The sequence below is a fragment of the Leuciscus leuciscus genome, assembly GCF_965113295.1.
Source record: "Leuciscus leuciscus genome assembly, chromosome: 11".
Taxonomy (NCBI): domain Eukaryota; kingdom Metazoa; phylum Chordata; class Actinopteri; order Cypriniformes; family Leuciscidae; genus Leuciscus; species Leuciscus leuciscus.
Genome location: NC_138735.1, coordinates 9,439,404 through 9,463,214, shown reverse-complemented (window position 1 = coordinate 9,463,214; position 23,811 = coordinate 9,439,404). Strand labels below are relative to the sequence as shown.

The following is a 23,811-nucleotide window of genomic DNA, read 5'->3' as shown; positions in this document are numbered from 1 at the left end:
AAGTTAACTAATCATTAACACACTTGTAGTATACTGATAATTAGTCTGGCTGCAAGTAGGCTATACTTAGCATATTTTTTTTCACCAGGGTATGGATTATAAATTTCATATCTCTGTTACTTACTTTGTGGAGAAGAGTAGATGAGTATCCTTAACTGAACAGAGCTGCTCACACTTGCATGTTCAGTTAAACTAAAAAGGGGAAAAAGACATGATTGAGGAAACCAGTTACAATTTTTAAAGTTATAATTTATAGACATTTTAAGAAAGAAATCATTTACCTGTTGAGAGTGTGTTGACAGTCTGTGTAGTTGTATAGCTGGGCAATAATGCATCACTTCGCTTCAGAAGGCCTTTATTAACCCCATGGAGCCTTATGGATAACTTTTTTGATGGATGGATGCACTTTTTTGGGCTTCAAAATTTCAGTTACTATTCACTCTCATTATAAAGCTTGGAAGAGCCAGGATATATTTTTTAATATAACTCTGATTGTGTTTGGCTAAAAGAAGAAAGTCATACACTGATGGCTTGAGGATGAGTAAATGATGGGATCATTTTCATTTTTGGGTGAACTAACCCTTTAATGATCTGCCAGACAGATGCCTGAATAACAACACTGCAACACTGTTTATCATGTGTATCATTTTCAGATCAACGTGTTGAAGTGTCAGTCATACCCTTGACAAAACTATACTTGTATTATGCATTTATATATTGTTAGATGTTTTATTGTTTCTGTTGTTAACGAATTACTCTAGTGATTTATAACACTAGTGAATTATTATCCACAAATAAGAACTTCCTCTTTCTAGTTAAAAAGAAAATGCTGGAATCATGAAAGCAATTCAGGAAATAATAAAAGTGTTTCTGCTAGAATAACCCCCTCCTTTTACTGTATGAACCCACCTCTTCCTTAAAGAAACTGGGCAGGCTTAAACCAACAGGTGGACTATAAAAACGATGAGAACAGATGAGAACATCATTCAGACCGTTATATTTGAGTCTAATATAAGACTATGGCGTATTATCGTACAGACTGCATTGAGAAGCCTATTTCTAAGGTTTTTGAGAAACTCGGCCATCTGGTTGGTTCTCATCCGGTTTGGTTCTTTGTCATTCCTCTGATAGTGTCCGCTGCTCTGGGAGGAGGACTGTACTTTCTCAAAGACTACGAGGACCGTCCAAGCAAGCCAGACATTTCGTGAAAGAAACGTTTCCAAATAACGATTCATTGTTTTCAAGTCAAAGACTCTATGCTGAAGGGAACTACGCAGTGATAATATATTCCATTGTGGAAGGAAACATTCTAACAGATGAGCTGTTTGAGGAAATCAGTGATCTTGACAAAGTAGTTCATAATCTCTCTGTCAAAGTCAATGAAACTCAAATAAGCTTCAAACATATATGTGCAAGAGTAAATGGGAACTGTGTCTCAAATCCCATACTGGACATTATCAAATATAAATGCATCAATTTATCCTTTCCAATACATAAGTGGGAAGGGAAAGATTTTTTTCTTGGCTCCACAGTAGGAGGTGTTGAAGAGAGGGACGGTGTGATCCAGAAGGCACGTGCCATCAGACTTTTCTACTTCTTGCAGGATAAGCCTGGAGCCTCTCAGTGGCTTCAACAGTTCCAAAATGTTCTGTCCAATGAAACGCTCAGCAGAGGACTCAAGGTACGTGACCATGTAAATGTGTTGATTCATGCCGTCTGTTCTGTAGATGCTGTAATCAGATGGACAGTCACAGAATAGAGTAAAACATATTTTAGACCAAATGATCTGTAAATTCAGTGCTTTATGCATATATGCAAGTATATTTAGATAACGTTCTCAATCTGCTGCAGGTGTCTCGTTTTACCTCACAGTCCAGACAAGAGGAGATAGAGAAACACACAACAGATGGCATTCCTCTGTTTTCAATAACTTACTCACTTGCAATCTCCTTCTCAGTGTTATCTTGCATGCGGTAAGAAACAGATATCACACACACACACACACACACACACACACACACACACACACACACACACACACACACACACACACACACACACACACACACACACACACACACACACACACACACACACACACACACACACACACACACACACACACACACACACACACACACACATGTGTTTTCATGTTTTATGGGGACATTCCACAGACATAATGTTTTTTCATACTGTACAAACTGTAAATTATATCCCCTAGCCTTTACCATTAACTTTCTGCATTTTTACATTTTCAAAAAACATCACGTGTGATTTATGAGCAGTTTTCCTCATGGGGACCAAAAATGTCCCCACAAGGATGGCAATATCCAAAATCCTTGTGGGGACATTTTTCATTACATAACTTTCATTACATTTAAAATACAATATTTCACAATTTTACGGCTTTTACGGTAGCCTACCTTGGTTAGCATGAACTTAATAACTGACTCCAAACTTTTGAATGAGGGTGTATATATTTATACAAAAAAGAAAATGTTTCACAAGTAGTCTCATGACTTTGGACCCTCATTGTATATATAATTTGGAGAATTGAAATAATTGTCTGCCTATTTTATTCTTAGCGTAAGAGTGGGCTTGGCCAGTATAACTTGTGTCGAGGCTTCCGGTCTCATCCACTTCTAGTTATTTTAGCTGTACAAAATCGGGTTTGTGCTGCTTGAGATTGCAAAATGTTATTTGTTATCATATTATTATTATTTTTATTATTTATTATTATTATTATCGTAATCTTAAACACACTGGTTTGTAGTGCAAATTATTTGACCATTTACTGCATTTTATTATTATTCCAGTTATTTACCTGACTGCTAATTACATGGTTTCAATTTATTTCAGTCTTGATAATGTGAGGAACAAGTTCTGGGTCTCTTGCATGGGGGTTCTGTCTGCGGGTCTGGCTGTGGTCTCCAGCTTTGGCTTGATGCTCTATTTTAAAGTGCCGTTCGTAATAACAGTGGCTAATTCACCTTTCCTGATTCTGGGTAAGTGTGTGTCCATGCAGAAAACTTCTTCGATTTAATTGGATTATTTTTATGCACTGCAAAACAAACAAACAAACAAAGAAAAAAATGTATATCTTTGTCTTGTGTTTGATTAACACAAAATGAAATGTTTAGCAGAATGTTCATGCTGCTCTTTTCCAATCTAAAAGTAGTCCAACTCATGTGCTATCATTTTAAAGAGTTAGTTCACCCACCCACTCAAAATTCTGTCATAATTTACTCACCCTTAAGTTGTTCCGAGTATGAATTTCTTCTTCTTCTGCTGAACACAAAAGAAGATATTTTGAAGAATGTTTGTAACCAAACAGTTGATGGGTCCCATTTACTTTTTTCATACTATTGAAGTCAATGGGGCTCATCAACTGTTTGGTTACCGTTTAAATAAATGTGTTGATTTTATATTAGATATTTTTAACTCTAAGGTTAAGAGTTAGTTTATTAAGAGTGAGCTTTTCTCATAGGCATTGGTGTTGATGACATGTTCATCATGCTTTCCAACTGGCAACAGACCAAAGTGAAGGATCCAGTGGAGAAAAGAATGGCAGAAACTTTCAAAGAAGCCGCCATGTCTATAACTATCACTTCACTGACTGACGTACTCGGCTTCTACATTGGACTCATGAGTGAATTTCGCTCGGTTCAGGCCTTCTGCTTGTACACCAGCACATCCATTATTTTCTGTTACATCTATAACATCCTCTTCTTTGGAAGTTTTCTAGCCCTAAACGGCAGGAGAGAGCAGAGTAACAGACACTGGCTGACCTGCTGCAAACTCCCAACACAGAGCCCTAAAGGAAAGTCTTCGGCGTATCGCCTCTGCTGTGTAGGAGGAGACTACGACCAAGAGACCGGTGCTGAGAAACAGCAGCCCATAACACACTTCTTTAAGTCTTATTATGGTCCATTCATAACTAAGCCTTGGATGAAAGTCTGTGTGATGTTTTTGTATGCGGGTTATTTGGCTGGAGGTATTTATGGATGTCTTCATTTACAGCAGGGCATTAATATGAGGGACCTTGCAGCTGATGATTCATATGTTATAAATTATTATGATGATGATAGGAAATTCTTCTCCAGGTACGGTCCAAATGTCATGGTGGTAGTGACCGAAGAGTTTCCATACTGGAATAAAAGCAGCAGATCCGAACTAAACCACTGCATGGGAAAACTCCACAACTTGAGATTTGTCAATAAAAATCTGTCCGTCTCCTGGTTAGACTTTTACTTAAAATATGCTGAAAACAAAAGCCTAAATCTAGACAACGAAAACGCCTTCATGGGGAATTTATCCTCTTTTTTAATGCTCTATCCAGAGTTAATGCTTGACGTCAATGTCACAGAGGGCAAAATCATTGCTTCAAGATTTTTTGTCCAGACTTTGGATATTTCTAACGCCAGTATGGAGATAATGATGTTTCATGAACTCAGAGACACAGCTCAAAGCTGTAGTGCAACTAAACTACTGGTGTTCCACCCATTGTTCATCTACTTGGATCAATACTCTGTGATAGTGTCCAGCACCATTCAGAATGTTGGCTTCACCACAGCTGTCATGTTGGTTGTTTCTTTGTTATTAATCCCAAACCCGCTCGGTTCTCTGTGGGTCACGTTCTCCATCGGCTCGGTCATCACCGGCGTCACTGGTTTCATGGCATTATGGGGTGTCAACCTAGATTCTATTTCCATGATCATCTTGGTGGTGTGTATTGGCTTCACTGTTGACTTCTCTGCACATATTTCATATGCGTTTGTTTCTAGCAAAAAAATCAACTGCCAATGAGAGGGTGATTGATGCATTGTTTTCTCTGGGCTACCCGGTTCTCCAAGGAGCAGCCTCAACAATAATAGGTGTGCTCGTTTTAGCTGCATCCAAGAACCACATCTTCAGGGTCTTCTTTAAGATCATGTTCCTCGTTATGCTTTTTGGTTTGGCTCACAGCATCATCTTCATCCCGGTGTTTCTGACCCTCCTGTCATGCAGTTCAACCAACACTAAGAAGAAAACAATGACTGTGCCTGCAATTATTCCAAAAATCATTATACTTGAAAACAAAAGCATGGCATGCAATAACTACGCTTTTACTAAAGACAATTTCCATGAGTGTAGACAAACTGTGAAAACACAAAGTACCCAAATATATTTTATTCCAAATGATAAGATGCTTTCAGCCTGGTCCAGTGACCCGGACTGTCCATAGCAACTGAGTCCGCTTTTATTACATAAAAAACACAGTCTGAATTCTTTAATTTCTCTACAATATACAGGTTACATGTTCTTATCAGGTTCATTTAGCAGGGAAAGTGTGTACTTTCTATTGTTACAGTTTGAAATGTATTCATTTAAAATATAGTGTGTGTGTGTATATACAGTATATATATATCCTACACTTTCAATGTGTTTCAATGTGAAATGTCCAGAGAGTGGCGCTAAAATTGTTCATTTTAAACGAAAGAGGTGAATGTGAATCAGGTCATGTTTAAAAATCATGCATGTCTCAGGTTTTATAGAGTATGAATCTGGATTATTTTTCTCGTTCAATTTCCACAAGGAATTTCTTCGCTTAAATGATATAATTTGGAGAAAATACTGTATAACCCAGGCCATTGGTGTGAATGAAGGATGAATGTACTTTAGCATCACACACAATAAAGATAATGTAACTGTTGCAAGTTTATAGAGTGTGATAACCAATGTAAACTCTATACCAATAAAGTGAGTGATTGCTTTAGAAGGTGTAACTCTATAAAAAGGCAGCTACTGTTTCTGCCTTTCAGCTATATATCCGCAGGGCACTCTCTCTTTTACTTGCCAAAAGCAGAGATATCAGCCATTCCATTAAACAAAACCTTTTAGAGAGTTCTAAAATATAAGTAAGTTCTAATCTGAATTCATGTTTAAGGCAACCTTTGCGAAAAATATGTTTATTCAAGTGTGCCATTAGTATTAAACTAAAAATAAGAAAGCATACTTTCAGCCTATTTTTATGTACCTCTAAGACATATACTTTATGTACTTCTCAGAAATATACTTAAAATTGCACTTCAGTATACTTGACTTTTACTGACAGAAAAGTCTAAGGGCTCTATTTGAACGATCTCATGGTCTGAAGCGTAGGGTGCAAGAACACTTTTACTAGTTTAACGACGGGAAAAATTGCCAAATGTACTACAAATATTAAAATAGTAAACTACTAGTATACTTATAAGTTCACTTGTAGTACAGTTGCAGTACAAATGAGAAATGTAGTTGTGAACTACAGTAGTTTGTGCACTTAAAGTTTACTACCGTTACACTTATAGTAGGCTACACTTAAACATAATTTTATATGCTAAAAAGTGGGACAATTTAGTCCCAAGCAGTATTGAAATAGTACACTAACGAGTATACTAGTACATTCACATTAGTATACTTACTACATAAAGTATACGAATGCCCTGTCCAAATACCCACACTTGTGGTCTTGGCCACTTGAGAGAGTGTGCATAATTGCGCAAGACTGTCCGATGTCTTAAAAATGCCAAAGTGCAGTGCCCTTAATGCACACTAAACCCACACTATCTTGAATATCGCTTCAGAGCTGTAGGGGAGACCGGAGGTTGTGACCCTGGTTAATTGTAACACTTCCAATTGCTCCAATCAGGAACAAGTTACAAATCACTTAATTCACTTCACACATGCTTGTTTTAGTTCTTATTCCACATGTGAGAAAGTAGAGGCCTGTGGTAGACACAGCAGATTTTTAGAGGAGAAAAACTAATTTTGATGCAAAAAAGTAACTTTTATATAATTTACTATATTTTTAAATAATTTAATTTTAAATAATTTATTTTGTTATGGCAAGTTAAATTATGTTTATTGTGTATCTGTGTAGATATCTTTCATGCAAGTTTTTAGTGCTATTGTTTTGCCTGTTAGCTGTAAGGTGTGCTAGTTCATGGCTATAAGACTCTGGGTCAGTTGTAACATCAATGAAGCAAATTTTTGGTTGTATTTATATGTTTTTTTTTTATTTTTAATTAAATTTTTTTTGTATGCCTAGGTCAGGGGTGTCCAAACTCTGTCCTGGAGGGCCACCGTCCTGCAGAGTTTAACTCCAACTTGCCTCAACACACCTGCCTGCCTGGTCATAATCCTTATTTCATAATGTTACATCTCACCCCATTGTATGTTACAACTGACACGGACTGTGGGGTGAATTGTAACATTTCACTCCTCGTTTTTGAAACTAAACCACACGTTTTCTGTTTGTGCTGCAAAGATAACAGCTATGTCATTTAATAGCTGACACTTGTAACTACTCTTAATCACATTTTGAATGCACTGGCTTAAAAGAATTCCAAGATACAGACAGAAATGTAAAAAAAATTACAACCATCCCCGGTCTCCCCTATTCGAGGCTAAGCGTATCCCATCATGCATTATGTTCATGCAATCAAAAGTTCTATACACACTTGCAGTCTTCACGCCTATTTGAACACTTGGGCCCAATAAATACGTCATGTAAGTAGACAAGTGGTCGAGTGCAAAGACCACAAGTGTGGGTATTTGGACAGGGTATTAACATATACAGTACTTGAACTTTACTTAAGTATACTTCATAAAATGAACTTGAAGTACACTTCTTTTTCATAAGGGAAGTCAGTTCACTCAGTGGCCATCTTGGTCATCTATTTTCCAGTCATTCAAGTAGAGCTTCTATCTGCTTAAATGGGCAAAGACTGAAATCTCTGAAACTGTTTTCAAGATTACATTAATAATGGAAGGCTGATGGTAGGGGGTGTAGTGTATAGCAATGTATAGAAACAGGAAGCTAAGGTGGTATATATTGAATGGCTCCTCCCCCTTTTCAAATAGCCAATAGTGTTTAGTTTACCTCACAGACTGCAGGTAAGTACAAGTCGCAGACTGCAGCTGCTGTCAAGTACAAATCGTACTTGACAGCAGCACGGAAGCGAATCCGAGCGCTGATGATACGTTGGATTCAATAGTAGAGGTGTGAATAAATTCTAGCAATTTCATTCTTTACTAATGTACAGTACAGCTGGAAAACGGAATAAAACTTGAGCGTTTGAACAACTGAACACAACGCTTATTTATTGCATAGGGGGCGGGATGCTTAGAGAGCATTTGATTGGACAGAAGATGCGATGAGAAGCTGAAGTCTGCAGTGATGTCATAAAAATCTGTGATCCATTTTAACGGAAGTGAGAGACTGTCATTGTTTTGGAACACACCAGCTTATTCATAACCTTAAGGCTAACATATTCATACTTAAAGCTAAAAAACATTTTCATATAGTTTACATTGATGCAGCACCTCTTTTCCCAGTCTGTAATGCGTTTCCCAAAACCAACTATGGTTGAGAGTTCCGTTGTTACCAATAGAGTTCAATGGAACTTGTGACCATAGTTGGCTAACAATGCTTTTGGAAACACACCCCTTTTTAGTTCCTGTCTCTGTGAAGCCCCTCCTTCTGAAAAGCACAGTCTGCTCTGATTGGTTGGTTGTTAATCAGTGTGTTGTTAATGGCCAAATGCTTTGAGAGTGTTTCAGAAATGTCACACCCCTTACCATAGCCACAAGTTTCAACACACTTCTAACGCTAACTCAACCAGGCCTCGGCCCTTATTTTGCGTATGCCTTGGGCGGGAATTATTTAAATGAGGAAAATTGTGACATATTCGTTCCCAAAAGAAAACTCAAGACTACAATCAAGGCGTTTGAGGGAGTTCGGAAACAGCGAGTCCTGATATTGAGAATAACTCCCTTTGCAGTGAGTTTGTAACTGTTGCTCCTCCCACTGTCCACTTGACAGGATCATGAGTTCCACCGGATTCCTGTCCCAGCTCGTTAGGTTGAGTACAAAGAAACCCAGGCTGAATCCGAAATCAATGTTCCCCATGTTAGTCCACTAATAAAGTTCATTTGAAGGAGTGAATGAAAACAAGTGAGCGAATGGGGACTGCCATTATTGCGGTACAATATGGGATAGAATGGGTGCATTCAATAACGTCCACTATGGTTTCGGACACCACTACAAATGGCTGTCCCCTCAAATAATGCCCTCTTTTAGAGGGCGATTTTGGATTCAGCCCCAGAGAAATCTAAGCAGAGGAGAAAGACTGAGGCTTTCCATGTTGAGCATCTTCTGGTCCTAGTTCTTGTTGTTTCTCTTGTTGTGTATGTTGCTTTGCCTGTAGTGTCAGGTAAAAACTGAAAAGCTGTGTGGTGTGCTTCGGCTAACTCTTGTGTATGTGAGACATTAAGTGGCCCTGTTCATTATCAGCTTTTTACTTGTTCTGGACCATTTATTTGTGGAATCATTTGTAGGGAGGTGAATGCCTTTTTGTTTTTGAACCTCTGTTTTCTCCAGTGTTTTGATTAGAGTTGGAGTCGGGTAATGGAGGATGTCTTTTATTTTCTTGTTAGGTAAGTTGTTTCTAAAAACCCTCTTGTAAGATTGCTCTTTTGTTTATTCGTTTGGCCTTTTCCCCATGTGAGAAGCCTCTGTGTATTTATATCCCACAATTTGTTCAAATAAACTTTCTTCTGTTTTTTTTGTTTTTTTAAATATATATATATGGTGTCATTGAGCGTTTGTGTCTGCCCTGGGACCTGGAGACGGCAGTTCTCTCAGCCTCTCCCTGTTTTTTTTTCACCCTCCTTTACCCTTAGACTTGAAAGAGGGCACGTGACAATGTCTTCATGCAATATTGTCACATTTAGCAGAGCTGGCTGATAATCAAGTTTACATTTTGCAATAATTTAAGCAATCAAGCAGTAGAGATTTGCTATATAGTAGATATTGTTTATGGTTTAACTGTTTAACTGCTTCTATTGTTCTCATTTGTAAGTCGCTTTGGATAAATGAAAAATGAATAAATGTAAATGTAGTTTATAGTGATAATTAATTGTGATTTATGTTATAATCTTGTTGCATTAACCACTTTCCATTCTGTTTTATGGAATGAAATCAAAACTATGTAAATAAGTTGTTTCAGTTTGAGTGGATCATAGTGGAATATTTGTATACAGTGTGTGTCCATAAACCTCATGTGAAGACTCTTTACTCTATTAATGATAATACTGTGATATCAAGTATAAAATGAATGAGTAAACTTTCTGTTTTAGTATTGAAGGGGTACTTGATCCTTACTGATGGGGCTGTGAGGGTACGTAAATGGGATATTTTGTTCAAAAATGTATTATAGAAATTTACACATTTAATCAATTATATAAACTGTTTCTGATAAAAAATTGTGAGGTGCAGCAGATGTTGCACAAATGGACATATTCTACCACCATGGCTGCCAGATGCGTGTGATCAGGTTCTGGGTCTGACACAACCCTCCTGTGGCCACACTCTCCAGTCACCCCTGGCCTCACCTGTCTTCTCCCTGCCTCCTGCCTCCTGCCTGCATTTGATATGAATGACACTCCATAAACTCCTAAAAAAAGACAAAGAAACAGAGGGAAAGGGAGACTCAGACACTCAGAAGAGTTTTGAAGAACAGAACCACTATTAAGCAGGTCACACAACAGTCCCTGAACATCATTTGTTATAAACGTAGCCTACATCTGTAACAGTACAAGAAAAGGGATATTGACATAATGCAAAATAAACTGCATTATGCAAAAGATTAGAAGCCAATCAAACAAAAAAAGTCCTTTTGCAGTGGACTTTTTGGATGTTGTCTCCAGCTGAAGTACTGAAATAGTGTGATTTAAATAGGGGTTATTTTAAAGTTTGTTTACTAAGGTTTTAGCTATATAGAAAAATCCACTTAACATTCACACTATTATTGCCAGGACAAACATCATTTACACACAGAGGCATGCTTCCACACATAAGGATTAAGTTGCCATATTAAATATTATCTAAAAAGTACTCTCTGCATTTTAAATATGTTTATGGGTTATTATGGGATGTTTGGCTTTTAGTCTGAATTTAAAATGATGAAATACAAAACATTTGGATACCAAAGAGCTAATACAAAAATACAGACACAAAACAAAGAGTTCAATAAATGAAATTAAAATAAGGAGAACCTTTCCACACAGTTAATTTATGTTCAAACAACAAGTGCACAGAATGTTTATTTAACCAGCAGCTCAAAAGTTTAACAGTTTCTTTTAGTGTAAGATGATATTGCACATTTTGTTTCGAATGATAATAATGTCCTAATTTAGGTGTTCAAAACCAAAATACAATGACACTGCCAAAGAAATAAAGCATGTTGTCAGACTTTTGACCTAAAAACATGTAATTACTTACTATATCCCTTGTGACAAGTTCCCCATATGACCACAAGCCCTTGTCTCCCTTATAAATAATTCATAACATAAGTGTACTATGCATGTGATCAGTATGCTATATTATAACATCACCAAATTATCTTGTCATCTTGTCTTATGTGCAAATATGTCCATTTATGCTCATATGATTAAGAGTCATGAATTTCTGTTAAGAGCTTTGGTAAGCTCGACCCATGTACCTCTGCAGACAGTGATGGCATCACCGATTGTTTTTTTTTATATGTGTCATTTCAGAGACGCTTGGGTAATTTGCGCCCCTGACGCACGCGTTTAGATTCCGCTCTGAACATCTCATTGTTTACAGATCTGGATTAAGCGCTCGTGCGGCGATGATGACTCATATTGCACCATGATTCACATCCTCACGCAGTCGCATGCATTCATCCTGTGCTGTTCGCTTCACTGCAGTATTTCCCCCAGTGAGCGACAAGCAGTGCTGCGCACTGGATGTCTCTTAGAAGCAAACAGTTTTGTTCAGCTTGTATATGTTTAATTCAAGAATAAATGCTTGAGGGGTAGCCTATTACAGCATTGGCTTGAATTTTAAACAACACAGGACGCATTCTTGCGTTTAAAAAGCGTAGCGGTGACGCGTTTTGAATCTGTTTAAAACTTGGTACGGCGTCTTAACGTCCATCTGACGCATGTCTACAAAGACGAAGTCTGTATGGTATGTCAATACGCGTTTTCTTAGAAGGAAAGCAACGGGATGTGAAATCACGCAAGTATCTCGAAACCCGGGTTTAAAGCTATTTAACTAGACCCGACGTCTGAGAAAAAAAAAGTATTTCTTTTCACGTGAGACGCTATAACAACGAGACACGACGCAACGCTACCAAATACGTTAGTAACGCAACGGAATGAAACCGAACGCAGGGGTTTAAAGCACGTTTTGAACAGTTGAGGGCGTCTTAACGAGACAAGCATAGAAATAACAGACAACGGCGAAAGACGTCAGACGCATGTCATAAACAAACAATTAAAAAACGCGTTCTGTTTACTGTGATAAACAACCTCGGCATTCCGTTTTTATTGTTTCCTCTCTATACGAGCTAATAATGAAATAACGCTTGTCTCAGTGCAGTGTGTCTTTTAAACCGCTTTGACCATTTGACATTTATAGCAGAGCCTTTATAAATGTGATCCTGCCCATCGAGCGTCTATTTCTGCCGAAACCCGAAACCTTAATATGATTTATCGTCGTTTTACGATGTATGTTTTTTCCTTTCAGCACTGGATAGCTCCTTCAGTTTTACAAACACGCCCTCCGTCAAATGACTGACAGCAGAAATGACCATACACCAATCAAGGGCACTTTCCCAAACCCTATAAGGTGATGAAGAAGACGGGACGTTAGTAGTGTTGGGAAGTCCGACTCATTTCCCCGAATCGGTTCTTTAGAACAGTTTAATTCAATGCAGCCGCTCGCAACCCGAGAACTGGATAAGTGCTCTGACCGAACGATCTGACTTCTGAATCGGTTCAATAAACGATCCCTTCGCGAATCGGACATCACTAGATGTTGTAGCAAATGGTTTCTGCCGTTCTCATGCTTTAAGACTGGAGTGGACGAAAGAGGGCGGAGTGTGTTTGTCATCCAAGTGTGAAGTACTGACTCCCTGCCTCCGAAAAATAGGATTTTTTCTCTCATTCGATCACGTCTGTTGTGGTCCAGCATCATATTGGGAGGAGAGCATCGGGGATCCTACACATCTGCTGCGCTCATTCAAGAAGATACAAGACCAAACCAGCATCACTAACACAAACAACACCAATGCACCTGAGGGGAAAGGGATTACCGACACAATAAATGTCTTCAGGCCAGCAATCAAGTGGTAGAAATGCGTGGAAATCCACAGGTGAAAATGCTGTGCTGATTTGATTCATTCCAGCTGTGATTTCTCGCATCAGATTTGATGAACTGAAGCTGGTGAGGTAAAAGAGCGGGATTGAAGGATATGGCCATAATCTGGATATCGTTACTCTTGCAAGTCGGATTTGTTATAGGAACAAATTATAGATATGCGGAACAGGACTGGGACCTAAAAGGAAAGCTGCCCATTTATAATACGCACAGCAACCAGCAAGCGCACCTCCGGAAGCCCCATTCGGGTTTAACGCAGAAGATTGAGGAGCAGGTACCCAGAGTGGTGACTGCGTTTCTGCACACGGGGGATTCCTCCACCTTAAAACACGCCAACTGCTCCAGGAGATATGAACTGGGGGTGTTGCGGGGAAGGACGCGCGGAGACGCGCATCACTCCATGCGCAGCGTCCTGGACACGGTCCTTCACGCCACAAACTTCCTCAACATGATCCTACAAACGAACAGGTCCAGAGATCAGAGCCCAAGACGCGATATGGAGTGGTACCACGCTCTGGTAAGGAGTATCCTGGAGGGAGACCTCAAGATCCATCGAGCAGTGGTCACCTTGAGCACCGAGTTCCCTCCAGACGGGCCACCTGTTTACCTTCAGGCCACACGGGCAGCTGGAGAGATCATTCTCCAGGATTTATCCAGCACTGCCCACCATATGTTGAAAAACAGAACGGCAGATACAGAGTGGTACCATGAGCATAAAAATAAAAAGAAGACCCATCTCCAAAAACGTGTTCTGAGTCAAGATTTTGCCTCTTTTGACGCGTCTGTGCGCAGTGGAGAAAGTTATATTACCGACAAAACTCAGATTCACTGGTCAGCTCCGTATTTGGAGTGTGAGAATGGGAATTTCATTCCCAGATGGCTCTTGACACTGTCTGCTGGCTTCTATGGCCTCAAACCCAACCGGAATCCAGACTTCAGGTAACTTTGGTAACATTTCACAATGGATGTACTTGTGCTTATTAGTATTACACGATGCAATGCAGATTATCCACACATAATCTGTTATTATGAGGATTAATATAGCATTAGTCTTTCTTTCCTTTTTTTCTTCTTTTTTTGGGGGGAAAGTTAAAAGGATAGTTCACCCAAAAATGAAAATTCTGTCATTAATTACTCACCCTCATGTCGTTCAAAACCCATAAGACTTTCGTTCATCTTAAGATCACAAATGAAAATCTTTTTAATGAAATCTAAGAGCTTTCTGTCCCTTCATCTACGCAACTGACACTTTGATGCTTCAAAAAGTTCATAAAGAGATCATAAAACTAATCCATATAATTGAGCAGTTTAGTCCAAATTTTCTGAAGAGACTCAATCACGTGATGAACATGATGAACAGATTTAAGTTAGGTTTTTATTCACATATAAACATTGATCAACTCACACATCAGTTGAGGTAAACGGAAGCTCAAGCATGTTCGCTTGACGCGTGACATGATGGTGAGGTTTATTCTGGTGTTATGCAGCATGTTTGAGCTTCTGCAAGAGGCTTGTTTTTGCACCTATTTGTGTTCGCTGATCAATGTTTATATGTGAATAAAAGTCTAAATTCAATCTGTTCATCATATAAAGCGATAGAGATTCTTCAGAAAATTTGGACTAAACTGCTCAATTAATATGGATTAGTTTTACAAACTTTATGAAGCTCAAAGTGGTAGTTGCGTAGAATGTCAATGGAGGCACAGAAAGCTCTCAGATTTTAACAAAAAGATCTTCGAACGAACGTCTTGCAGGTTTGGAGCGACTGTTGGAGTAATTAATAGCAGAATGTTTGGGTGAACTATCCATTTAAAGCATTATTAGAATTATTTCAAAGTTTATTTGTAGCTATAGCATGGTTCACAATACATATTGTTTAAAAACAGGTTCACAGAAAACATATGATTCAGTGTGCATTTCAGTCAGGAAGTATTCTGATATCTGTCAGAGATGAGTGTGTCAAAGTATGCCCATTTTTACAGAATTACAACTATTGCTGTAACAATAATCATTTTTATTGTTCACATTTTAGTATTTTATGTCAAAGATGCAGATGGTTAGAATGGTAAGCCATCACTGAAGGTGCAGAGAGTGCTTCTAAAAATAACCCTGGTTGTATAGCAAGAAACCCCTTGGCCCCCGAACAATCAGCTCGCTTCTCGATATACAACCACGGTCATTGGAGATGTTTGGATTGATCAGGCTAACTTGGTGGAGATGTTGTGTACAAGGATCCTCGACTCTGTTCAAAGATGTGTTAAGGGGCACCGGTAACACCGGAGCTCGGAGCACAGGAATAGGGCTGTTTTCCTGTTTACTAATTAATCCCACATGGACTCAGGTTTTACAGCCGGAATTGTTCTTTACAAGCTGCAACTGGTCCTTTAATATGAATGCTAGCTTTTTTTCAGGCGAATCATTTAGGATTTTAATGCATTTTACTGCGTAGTTGGCCTGCGGTATGTATCAGTTCAGGAACCAAGCTCAATTTGTAGCAAAATGGTGTTAGCAGTTACATCTGCCATCTTCAAATTCTCCAGTCTATCGTCTAAATGAGGTAAGCCAGCGGAAGCCAGTGTCTCTCTGGGTTTGTTCAGTAGTTATGCTGTAATTTGTAACCTCTCTGCGCAGGTCGATATTTGGCCAGGGCTTCGTCTTATGATGACTAGTATCCCCAGGGTAATGAATTCCGAAACACTTGCTGGCCATGACATTAAGGTAGATCCATCCTGTTGTCTTTAGGCCCTCTTTTTGCCACCTAAACATATTAATAAAGGGGCAATGGAGAGGGGAAGGGGTGTTCTCCAATGCAGCGTCTCAAGCCTTCACTCTCAGGATGCCTTTCAGTCAATACGATAATGAATAAATAATGAAAGATGTACTACAGCAACTAGAGGCACCTCTCATACATTTGAGACATTTTTAGATTAATGTCGTGTGTCGGAATTTTAGACTTAGACTTTTTATCATGGCAGACTTCTTGATATTTATGAAGTGAGACTTGCAGGCCATCAGGTGAAAAGTTAATTACATCTTGTTCAGTCTTTCTTCACTTTGACAAGTTCCATTATCTAGTGTAGCGGTAATGGACATGTAGATCACACATGTGATGAATGGTAAATAGATTCTGTGTGGGTTTTTTTGTGGATAAAATATGAAAGCTCACTGCCACAATGCCAAGTTGTTGTGGCTGGTTGCCAGGGTGTTGCTATGTTGTTGCTAAAGAGGTCTGAATGTTTTTAGCATGTTGCTACTGTTGAGGTTCTGGGTGGTTGCTTATCACAAGAATCAATAACGTGATAATCATTTCCTCTTTCCTGAAATAACAAAAGGAAGTAGTTTGGCATTATTGTTATTATTAATTTCTTAGGGGAAAGTATTTAAATGGAACTTTTTGTCAATATTTTAAAAACCTTTGTCTGCCAAGCTGAAATCATATAGTGTGACCCCCTCCCCCGCCACATACAAAATTATCCATCTTTAAAAAAATAACAATACATGACAAAGCAAGGTTAGTTAAAGGGTCTGGGTCTGATTATCAAATGTGAAGGGTTCATGACACAATGAAAAGCAATGGTAGATCATTCTAGATTCTAGAAGATGAAAATGTCTTTTTCTCTTAGCTCATAATGAGCCACAATGATTGTCAGTATATTGAAGGCTATGCTATTCTCTCACAGATGCTGCTGTTTTATGTAGCTGGGAATTTATTGAATGATTTTACCCTAAAGTGTCCCATTTGATTTTGATTTGAGTACTGTCCCCAAACTGTTACATCAATGTCAGAACCTCACAATTCTCCAGAATCTCAGTGTAGGGCGTAACATACAGTTTTGTCTCCACAGAATTTTTGGAAAAGTCAAATAAGCGTTCACATGCATTTGGCTATTTAGTGTGCTTTCATTGTATTTTAGTTTTTAAGTAACTCTTCTTCTAAGTCCTTTCTCCTTCCTTTGTCAAGTGTGAGTAAGGGTTGGCTGGAGAGAAAAGTGAACTCTATTAAGGCTGTCCGGTCTGCCAGGGGTCTCTGGGGATCCACAGATCCACAATGTCCTATTATAACCCACATGGGCTGTAGGTCCTCTGCCCTACAAGCCCCTGCCAAGAGCCCAAGGGAGGCTGACGTTGGAATAGGCCAATTACTACTGACATGGTAGTCTTAAAGAGCCAGTGCCTATTCTGTAACATCATGTTCATACTTGTCATAACAGAGGCCTCAAAAACACTCAGGTATTTGAATTGGCATTAGAATGACATTTTGCAGTTGTTGTGCATACATATTGTTGTATATATGTGTGTGTGTGTGTGTGTGTGTGTGTGTGTGTGTGTGTGTGTGTGTGTGTGTGTGTGTGTGTGTGTGTGTGTGTGTGTGTGTGTGTGTGTGTGTGTGTGTGTGTGTGTGTGTGTGTGTGTGTGTGTGTGTGTGTGTGTGTGTGTGTGTGCGTGTGTGTGTGTGGTTCAGGCATTCCCTACGTTCTCTACGTTACCCACAAAGATGGCAATATCCAAAATCCCTGTCCTTGTGGGGACATTTTTTTGGTCCCCATGAGGAAAACAGCTTATAAATCATACAGAATAATGTTTTTTGAAAATATGAAAATGCTGAAAGTTTTCTCTAATGGGAAGGTTTAGGGTTAGGGCAGGGTTTCTCAAACTCGGTCTGAGGGCCACTGTCCTGCACAGTTTAGCTCCAACCCTGATCAAACACACCTAGCTGTGAGTTTCTAGTGATCCTGAAGACATTGATTAGCTTGCTCAGGTGTGTTTGATCAGGGTTGGAGCTAAACTGTGCAGGACAGTGGCCCTCCAGGACCGAGTTTGAGGAACCCTGGGTTAGGGGATAGAATAAAGTTTGTAAAGTACACAAATTATTTACTATTTTTATTCCCAGAGGTAACATCTATTTTTTTTACTCATTATTTTATCAAAACATTTTGATTAATTTTATAATATTAAAAATGTAATATTATCATATTAAATATACACCAGAGGTCGGTCAAAAGTTTGAAATAATTTAGTTTTTTAATATTTTTGAAAGAAGTCTCTTATGCTTACCAAGGCTTTATTTATTTAATTGAAAATACAGTAAAAACAGTAATTGTCAAATTTTATTACATTTTAAAATAACTGTTTTCTAGTTTAATTTATTTTAAAATGTCTTTTATTTCTTATCAATGTTCAATCTTTTTTGAGAAAATTTTTTGCTGCTTAATATTTTTGTGGAAAAACATTCCTTTTTTAGGATTCTTTGATGAATAGAAAGTTCAAAAGAACAGCATTTATTTGAAACATAAATCTTTTGTGACATTATAAAAGTCTTCACTGTCACTTGAATCATGTGAATAATGTGTCCTTGCTGAATACAAATATTACTTCACATATATATATACAGTATATATATATATATATATATATATATATATATATGGATCATGTGACACTGAAGACTGGAGTAGTAATCACATCACAGGAATAAATTATATATTAAATTATTAATTAAATCTTAAAATAGAAAACAGTTGTTTTAAATTGTAATAGTATTTCACAGTATTTTTTGTATTTTCTATCTAATAAATGCAAGTTTGGTGAGCATAAGAGACTTCTTTCAAAAACATTAAAGTCCCCCAGTCAATCATTTTATCCCTTAAAACTCATCTTTGATCACCAAAATGACAAGTTTTTTCTTTAAAATTTTTTTCTTCATGCCTTAAAATAGCCTGAATGTAACTCTACACCCTTGCCTCATTTAGTAAACGCGTTCTATGAATATTCAAATGAGCCCCGCCTCCACTCACTCACACCAGGGCTGCGTTCAGCCCCGACAAAACGTTGCACAACGTTTTTTAAACAGAAACGGTGATGAGTTGAACCAGAGAATGTCTAATATGGCGAGAAGTTTCACTCTCACTACACTTCCGGCTTCTGAACTGGTTGCAGTTCCACTCTGATTCCATATGAGGGCGCTCACAGGACGAGTGCAGAATGAATGGAGGTCAATGGCGGTATACCCCTCAAAATCCACTTTTCTCAGGATATAATTTTTTGTCTAGTAATTTGAATGTTGTATTCGAAAGGAGATGCAAAGAAATTACACATTGCTGGGTGTTAGATTTTTTAGAGTCACTTATTTGATTTAAAAAAGTCTTTCAAAATGTCAATGACGTCAGAATGCTGACGTCATTAGCAGAATGCTAGCGTGTTATGGGCAACAACAACTCAACCTGCAAGAAATCAAAACGACATAAGTACTCGTTCATTCAACTTTCGACCTAAAACCCATGTTGAACTTGCAAAATCTACAATCACATCTGAGATTTCTCAACGGCAATCGGGTGAAAGAGACAAATTTAGCCGTCTAGCCCCATTGACTCCCATTCATTTTGCACTCATGGCGAGCGCCCCCAGTGGAACTCTGGTGGTACTACAACCAAAATTCGGTACAATAGGGCTTAATAGGGAGTGGACAGGCTCTCCGTAGACGGGCTCTGGTTGAACACACTGTTCTGATGACGCAAGAGTTGCAACTATGGCAGCTGAGAAGGCCATTCTTTGTGTTCTTTGTGAAGAATTTTCGGAGCCTGATGAAGTCGGTATAAATATGTGTTTAATACTACAAAATATGCCCGATGTTACAGTTACTGCACTTGCCGTGAGTGAAGGGATTGCTGAAACTGACATGGAAGCACACATCTTACCTAATTCAGACTAAAACACATCTATTTAGCCTCACATACTGACTTTCCTTGAACCCATTGTGCGAGTTCACTTTAATACCGCGTGCTTTATATACATGTTGCTGCTGATTGGACTGCAGTTCTGACACACCCACCAAACAAGAGAAAACGTATCTCAAACCCCGTTGCACACCGGTGCACGCCGTTTCCAGGAAACATGACGTTCAACCCGGAAACCGTAGCAAAACGTTGCGCACCGTTTTGAACTTGAACATGCCCCAGCTCAGAGATCCACTCGTTGAGGATCACACGTTGACCTGATTGGTTACAAGGTAGTTTGTGGCGTCAGAAACACCAGCGATTTCAAACCGCGTTTTTGAGACTGTCTTTGGTTCACTGCAGTTTTAAGGAGAAAACACTCAGCAATGGTGTTGACTTATGAATTTGCACATGGTTTGTCTTAAAGCATATTAAAAACACCACAGACATATAAACAACATTAAAAGCTTGATTTTCACCACAGGGGGACTTTAAAAATCTTAGTCACTTAAGTCACATTCTGAGATATGCAGCATGTTGTGCAGTATTCGTTCAGCTGTATTCAAGTATTCCATTCAGAACATATAGCGAACATGAATGCATTGGAAATGGCTACTATATCAATAGTGATGTCCTTGCTGACCTCTCGTCTGAACAAATTCAGTCCTTTGGGAGAAATCCATCCATTTCCTTTGTTAGCTGAAATTAGAGTGAACATGGTTTCTTGCTGTTCTGCTCTATTTGAATTGAATTTCAGTTTAGTATAAAAAAGGGGGGAGCTCATTAAAAAGAATACGCATGGAGACGGATGTCACCTCTTTTCATCCAGTGCGAAGCTAGATCTCGCCACGAGCGCTGTTATGCTAATGTAGCCCAAAAAGAAAGGAAGACCGTTAGATAAAATTCAATTAGCCAACAAAACCTGCACAACGAAACAGGAGACTGCTATACATCCTCTCTATAGAGCAAACTGTCATACTGCCTTGGACTTCATGAAATATGGATGGATGAAGCGTAGAGTAATTTTTTGTATTTGTTCAGGCGGCGACAGAACCTCAGCTAGCTTCAAGGCACATGTCTATTGAATGGCAGACGGCCTTAAAAGCATCCTCTTAATAAATCAAGTGCACTGAAGCATTATGTTTTAGTATGATCTCAATGTCATGTTGTGCTTCTATTTTAAGGAAACAAAATGAGGGAAATGTGAGGGAAATGTATTAGGATGACAGGACGAGTTTTTGCTAATGTGACTCAAGGCCTCGGTTGGATGATGTGGTCTCCTCTGTGACACCGGGGTCATTCCATCGAGTACTGTCGGCAGTTATCAAAGCAGACAGCCCAGCGATCTTTAATGTCAGCGAGCGCAGTGACGGCATCTCTTTGTGCCCTCACATTTCGGTCTGCACCACCCCTTACCCCATCGCCATTACCCATCCCCATCAACAAACACTGTCTCTTCTGCCTTTGTTCCGTTACAAGCTAATTTATGTGATTTGCTTCAGTTTTTCATCAGTGGTATTGCATGATATATAATGCTGACAACTTCCTTAAAGATAAAATAACACTCAGTGTGTTATTTGGATAATTTTGGAAATTTGTTATATCACATCCGACAGAAACTTAGTGTCGGCCCAGATCCGGCCCACATCTGGTACACATGGATTCCACATGGCCCGGATGTGGGCCGACACTATGTTGCTGTCTGGGATGTGATATAACAAATTTCCTACATTTTTAATTCCTAAATTAAATTACCATTGTGAAAAATAAGTCACCTTTATTTATATAGCGTTTTATACAATATACAGATTGTTTCAAAGCAGCTTGATATTGATAAACATGAAAATGGTGCATTTCAGCTGTTGTTCAGCTGAGGTCAGTTCAGTGTTGATTCAGTTCCAGTGTGAAGATCATCAATTATTAACTTAGTAATGTATCTATAAAGCAGTTCTGCAAAAAAAGGATGTCATCATCTCAGCTCAGTACTCATACAACAGCTTTAATACAGTCAGATCAATAATATTGTTGAATATTAAGTGTCCCCAACTAAGCAAGCCAGAGGCGATTAAGTGTGTACTTACTGTAGGCCTACTTTTACTTTGCACTTTTAGTGTAGGCTACTTCAAACTTTTTAGCCCTTCTCAAACAAATATCAATGATAATATTGTGGTCAATAAAACAAAATGCATTTGATTATAATTAACATGACAATGTGTACAAAAATAAAGTAGCCTAAATTCACGTTTATTTTTACGTTTCTGTCAGTCTGAGGTGTCGTTGGCATAACGCGTTGCTATGGGGTTGCGTGCGTCACTTGCGTCAAGTTGCGTGTGTCTTGTATTCGGTCTTCTTGACTGAAGGGGTCAGTCTCCGTTTCCGCTCCGGAGTAGTGTGTGTACGGCAGGCATAACTGTGGCAAAAGTTATGCGTTTTAAAAATGAAAATGCAACTAGTGTAAACGTAGGTATCCCACAGTCTGCCCGGGAACCGATGCTCTATGAATTATGGTTCTTTCAGTGAGTATATGGCTCGACGGCATAAAAAACTAAAAAAAAAACTAAAAAAGCTATTTTTTCCCCCAATAATAAAAGGTAGTGTTTCGATTCAATTAAAATCCACATATCACATATTTTAAAATATTACATAATTCATTGAAGCCTGTTTCATGTATAATACACCGACCAATCGTCATCTGGCACAACAAGTTCAAATTTCATTGGACAATGTGAAGTGCAGCGGTCATTTTCCTGTCATTTATAAATAAATCGTTTGAAAATGACATGGACAGACGAATTTGCATTTATGAAGCGATCTGAATCTGCGTCTTTGAACTAATGGATGTTAACTGACTACAAAGCACTGCACAAAACCAGCACCAAAAGCATTAATGGTAAGTATAGTATTCAAGTCACTTGTAGTCTATATTGATACACTGTTTACCATTTGATGAAACTATCATAGTTTGATAAATGAAGCCCTGGCCTACAAGCTTATTATGTGAAGTGTAGGCTGACAAAAACATGCGAAATGGTGACTTTATTATTCGAACATTTATGTTAATTTTGCAGCAATAGTATAATAGTACAAAAAAAGTGGTCAAAAAATGTGCACACACATAACTATTTTTGTTTTTTAGAAACAGTTTTCACTCAGTAAATTTTACAAACAATTAGAAAGAACTGGCAAGTCATTTTGAAGTAGAAAAACTAAAAAACAAAAGGAAATCCCGCACACTATCAATACTTGCAAAAAGTATCACAAAATATTTGTTTCGGTCTAATGACCTTCATTAGGCATACAGTATACCCGATGAAGGTCATGAGACCGGAACTTTGCTAATGAAAAGGCACTTTCCACAAATATAGGTTAAATTTGGTGTCCCATTATGTAATTGAAGGCACAAAATATTGCATTTGACCCTGACACCAGAGGTATTCAAATCAAAGATAAAACTTTTGTTTGTTTGTTTTATGGCAAGTATAAATGTATCAATGCCTATTAATCAAATTATGGTCCCAAACTCGCTAGTCTCTACTGAGAAAAAGTTTAATTTTGGTTGCATTTGCAACCTTGTTACTTGCAATCAACCAATTCACAAATATGTGTATATATATTTTTTTAATTTAGCCTACCTGATGTTAATGTGATGCTTATTGCTAGAAAATAATCACAAATCATGGTTTCAACCTATTTAGTCATGTCTAAAATTGCAGGGTTGCCAAAAAATCATATAAAAATTTGTTTAAAAAGATAAAAATGCATTTGTTTTTTAAAAGTCCTATTTTGTTCTTATTTCACAGAAAGTAAGAAAAAAAAAGTAATCCTAACATACTCCTATGTATTACTTCTTACTCTATAATGTATTAGCAAGCTAATGTACTCTGAAGT

General features: G+C 38.3%; 1 protein-coding gene, 1 long non-coding RNA gene and 1 pseudogene across 4 annotated transcripts in view; 2 read left to right on the top strand and 1 right to left on the bottom strand.

The window, feature by feature from the left end:
• The window catches only part of LOC309509977, a 961,882-nt gene that overhangs the window by 609,878 nt on the left and 328,193 nt on the right, over nucleotides 1–23,811 (bottom strand). The gene's annotated exons all lie outside the window — the stretch shown is intronic.
• LOC309509239 (patched domain-containing protein 3-like) lies at nucleotides 1,005–5,781 on the top strand (annotated as a pseudogene). Its single transcript, XR_014211648.1, has 4 exons — nucleotides 1,005–1,681; nucleotides 1,852–1,973; nucleotides 2,863–3,008; nucleotides 3,491–5,781. The product of XR_014211648.1 is annotated as a patched domain-containing protein 3-like (transcript).
• Nucleotides 12,786–23,811, top strand: part of gpr158a (G protein-coupled receptor 158a) — a 107,497-nt gene continuing 96,471 nt past the window's right edge. For both annotated transcript variants that reach the window (XM_082184966.1, XM_082184965.1), the window contains exon 1: nucleotides 12,786–14,149. In XM_082184966.1, the coding sequence (XP_082041092.1) occupies nucleotides 13,305–14,149 (845 nt within the window). In that variant the 5' untranslated portion in view covers nucleotides 12,786–13,304. The remainder of the gene's footprint in view (nucleotides 14,150–23,811) is intronic.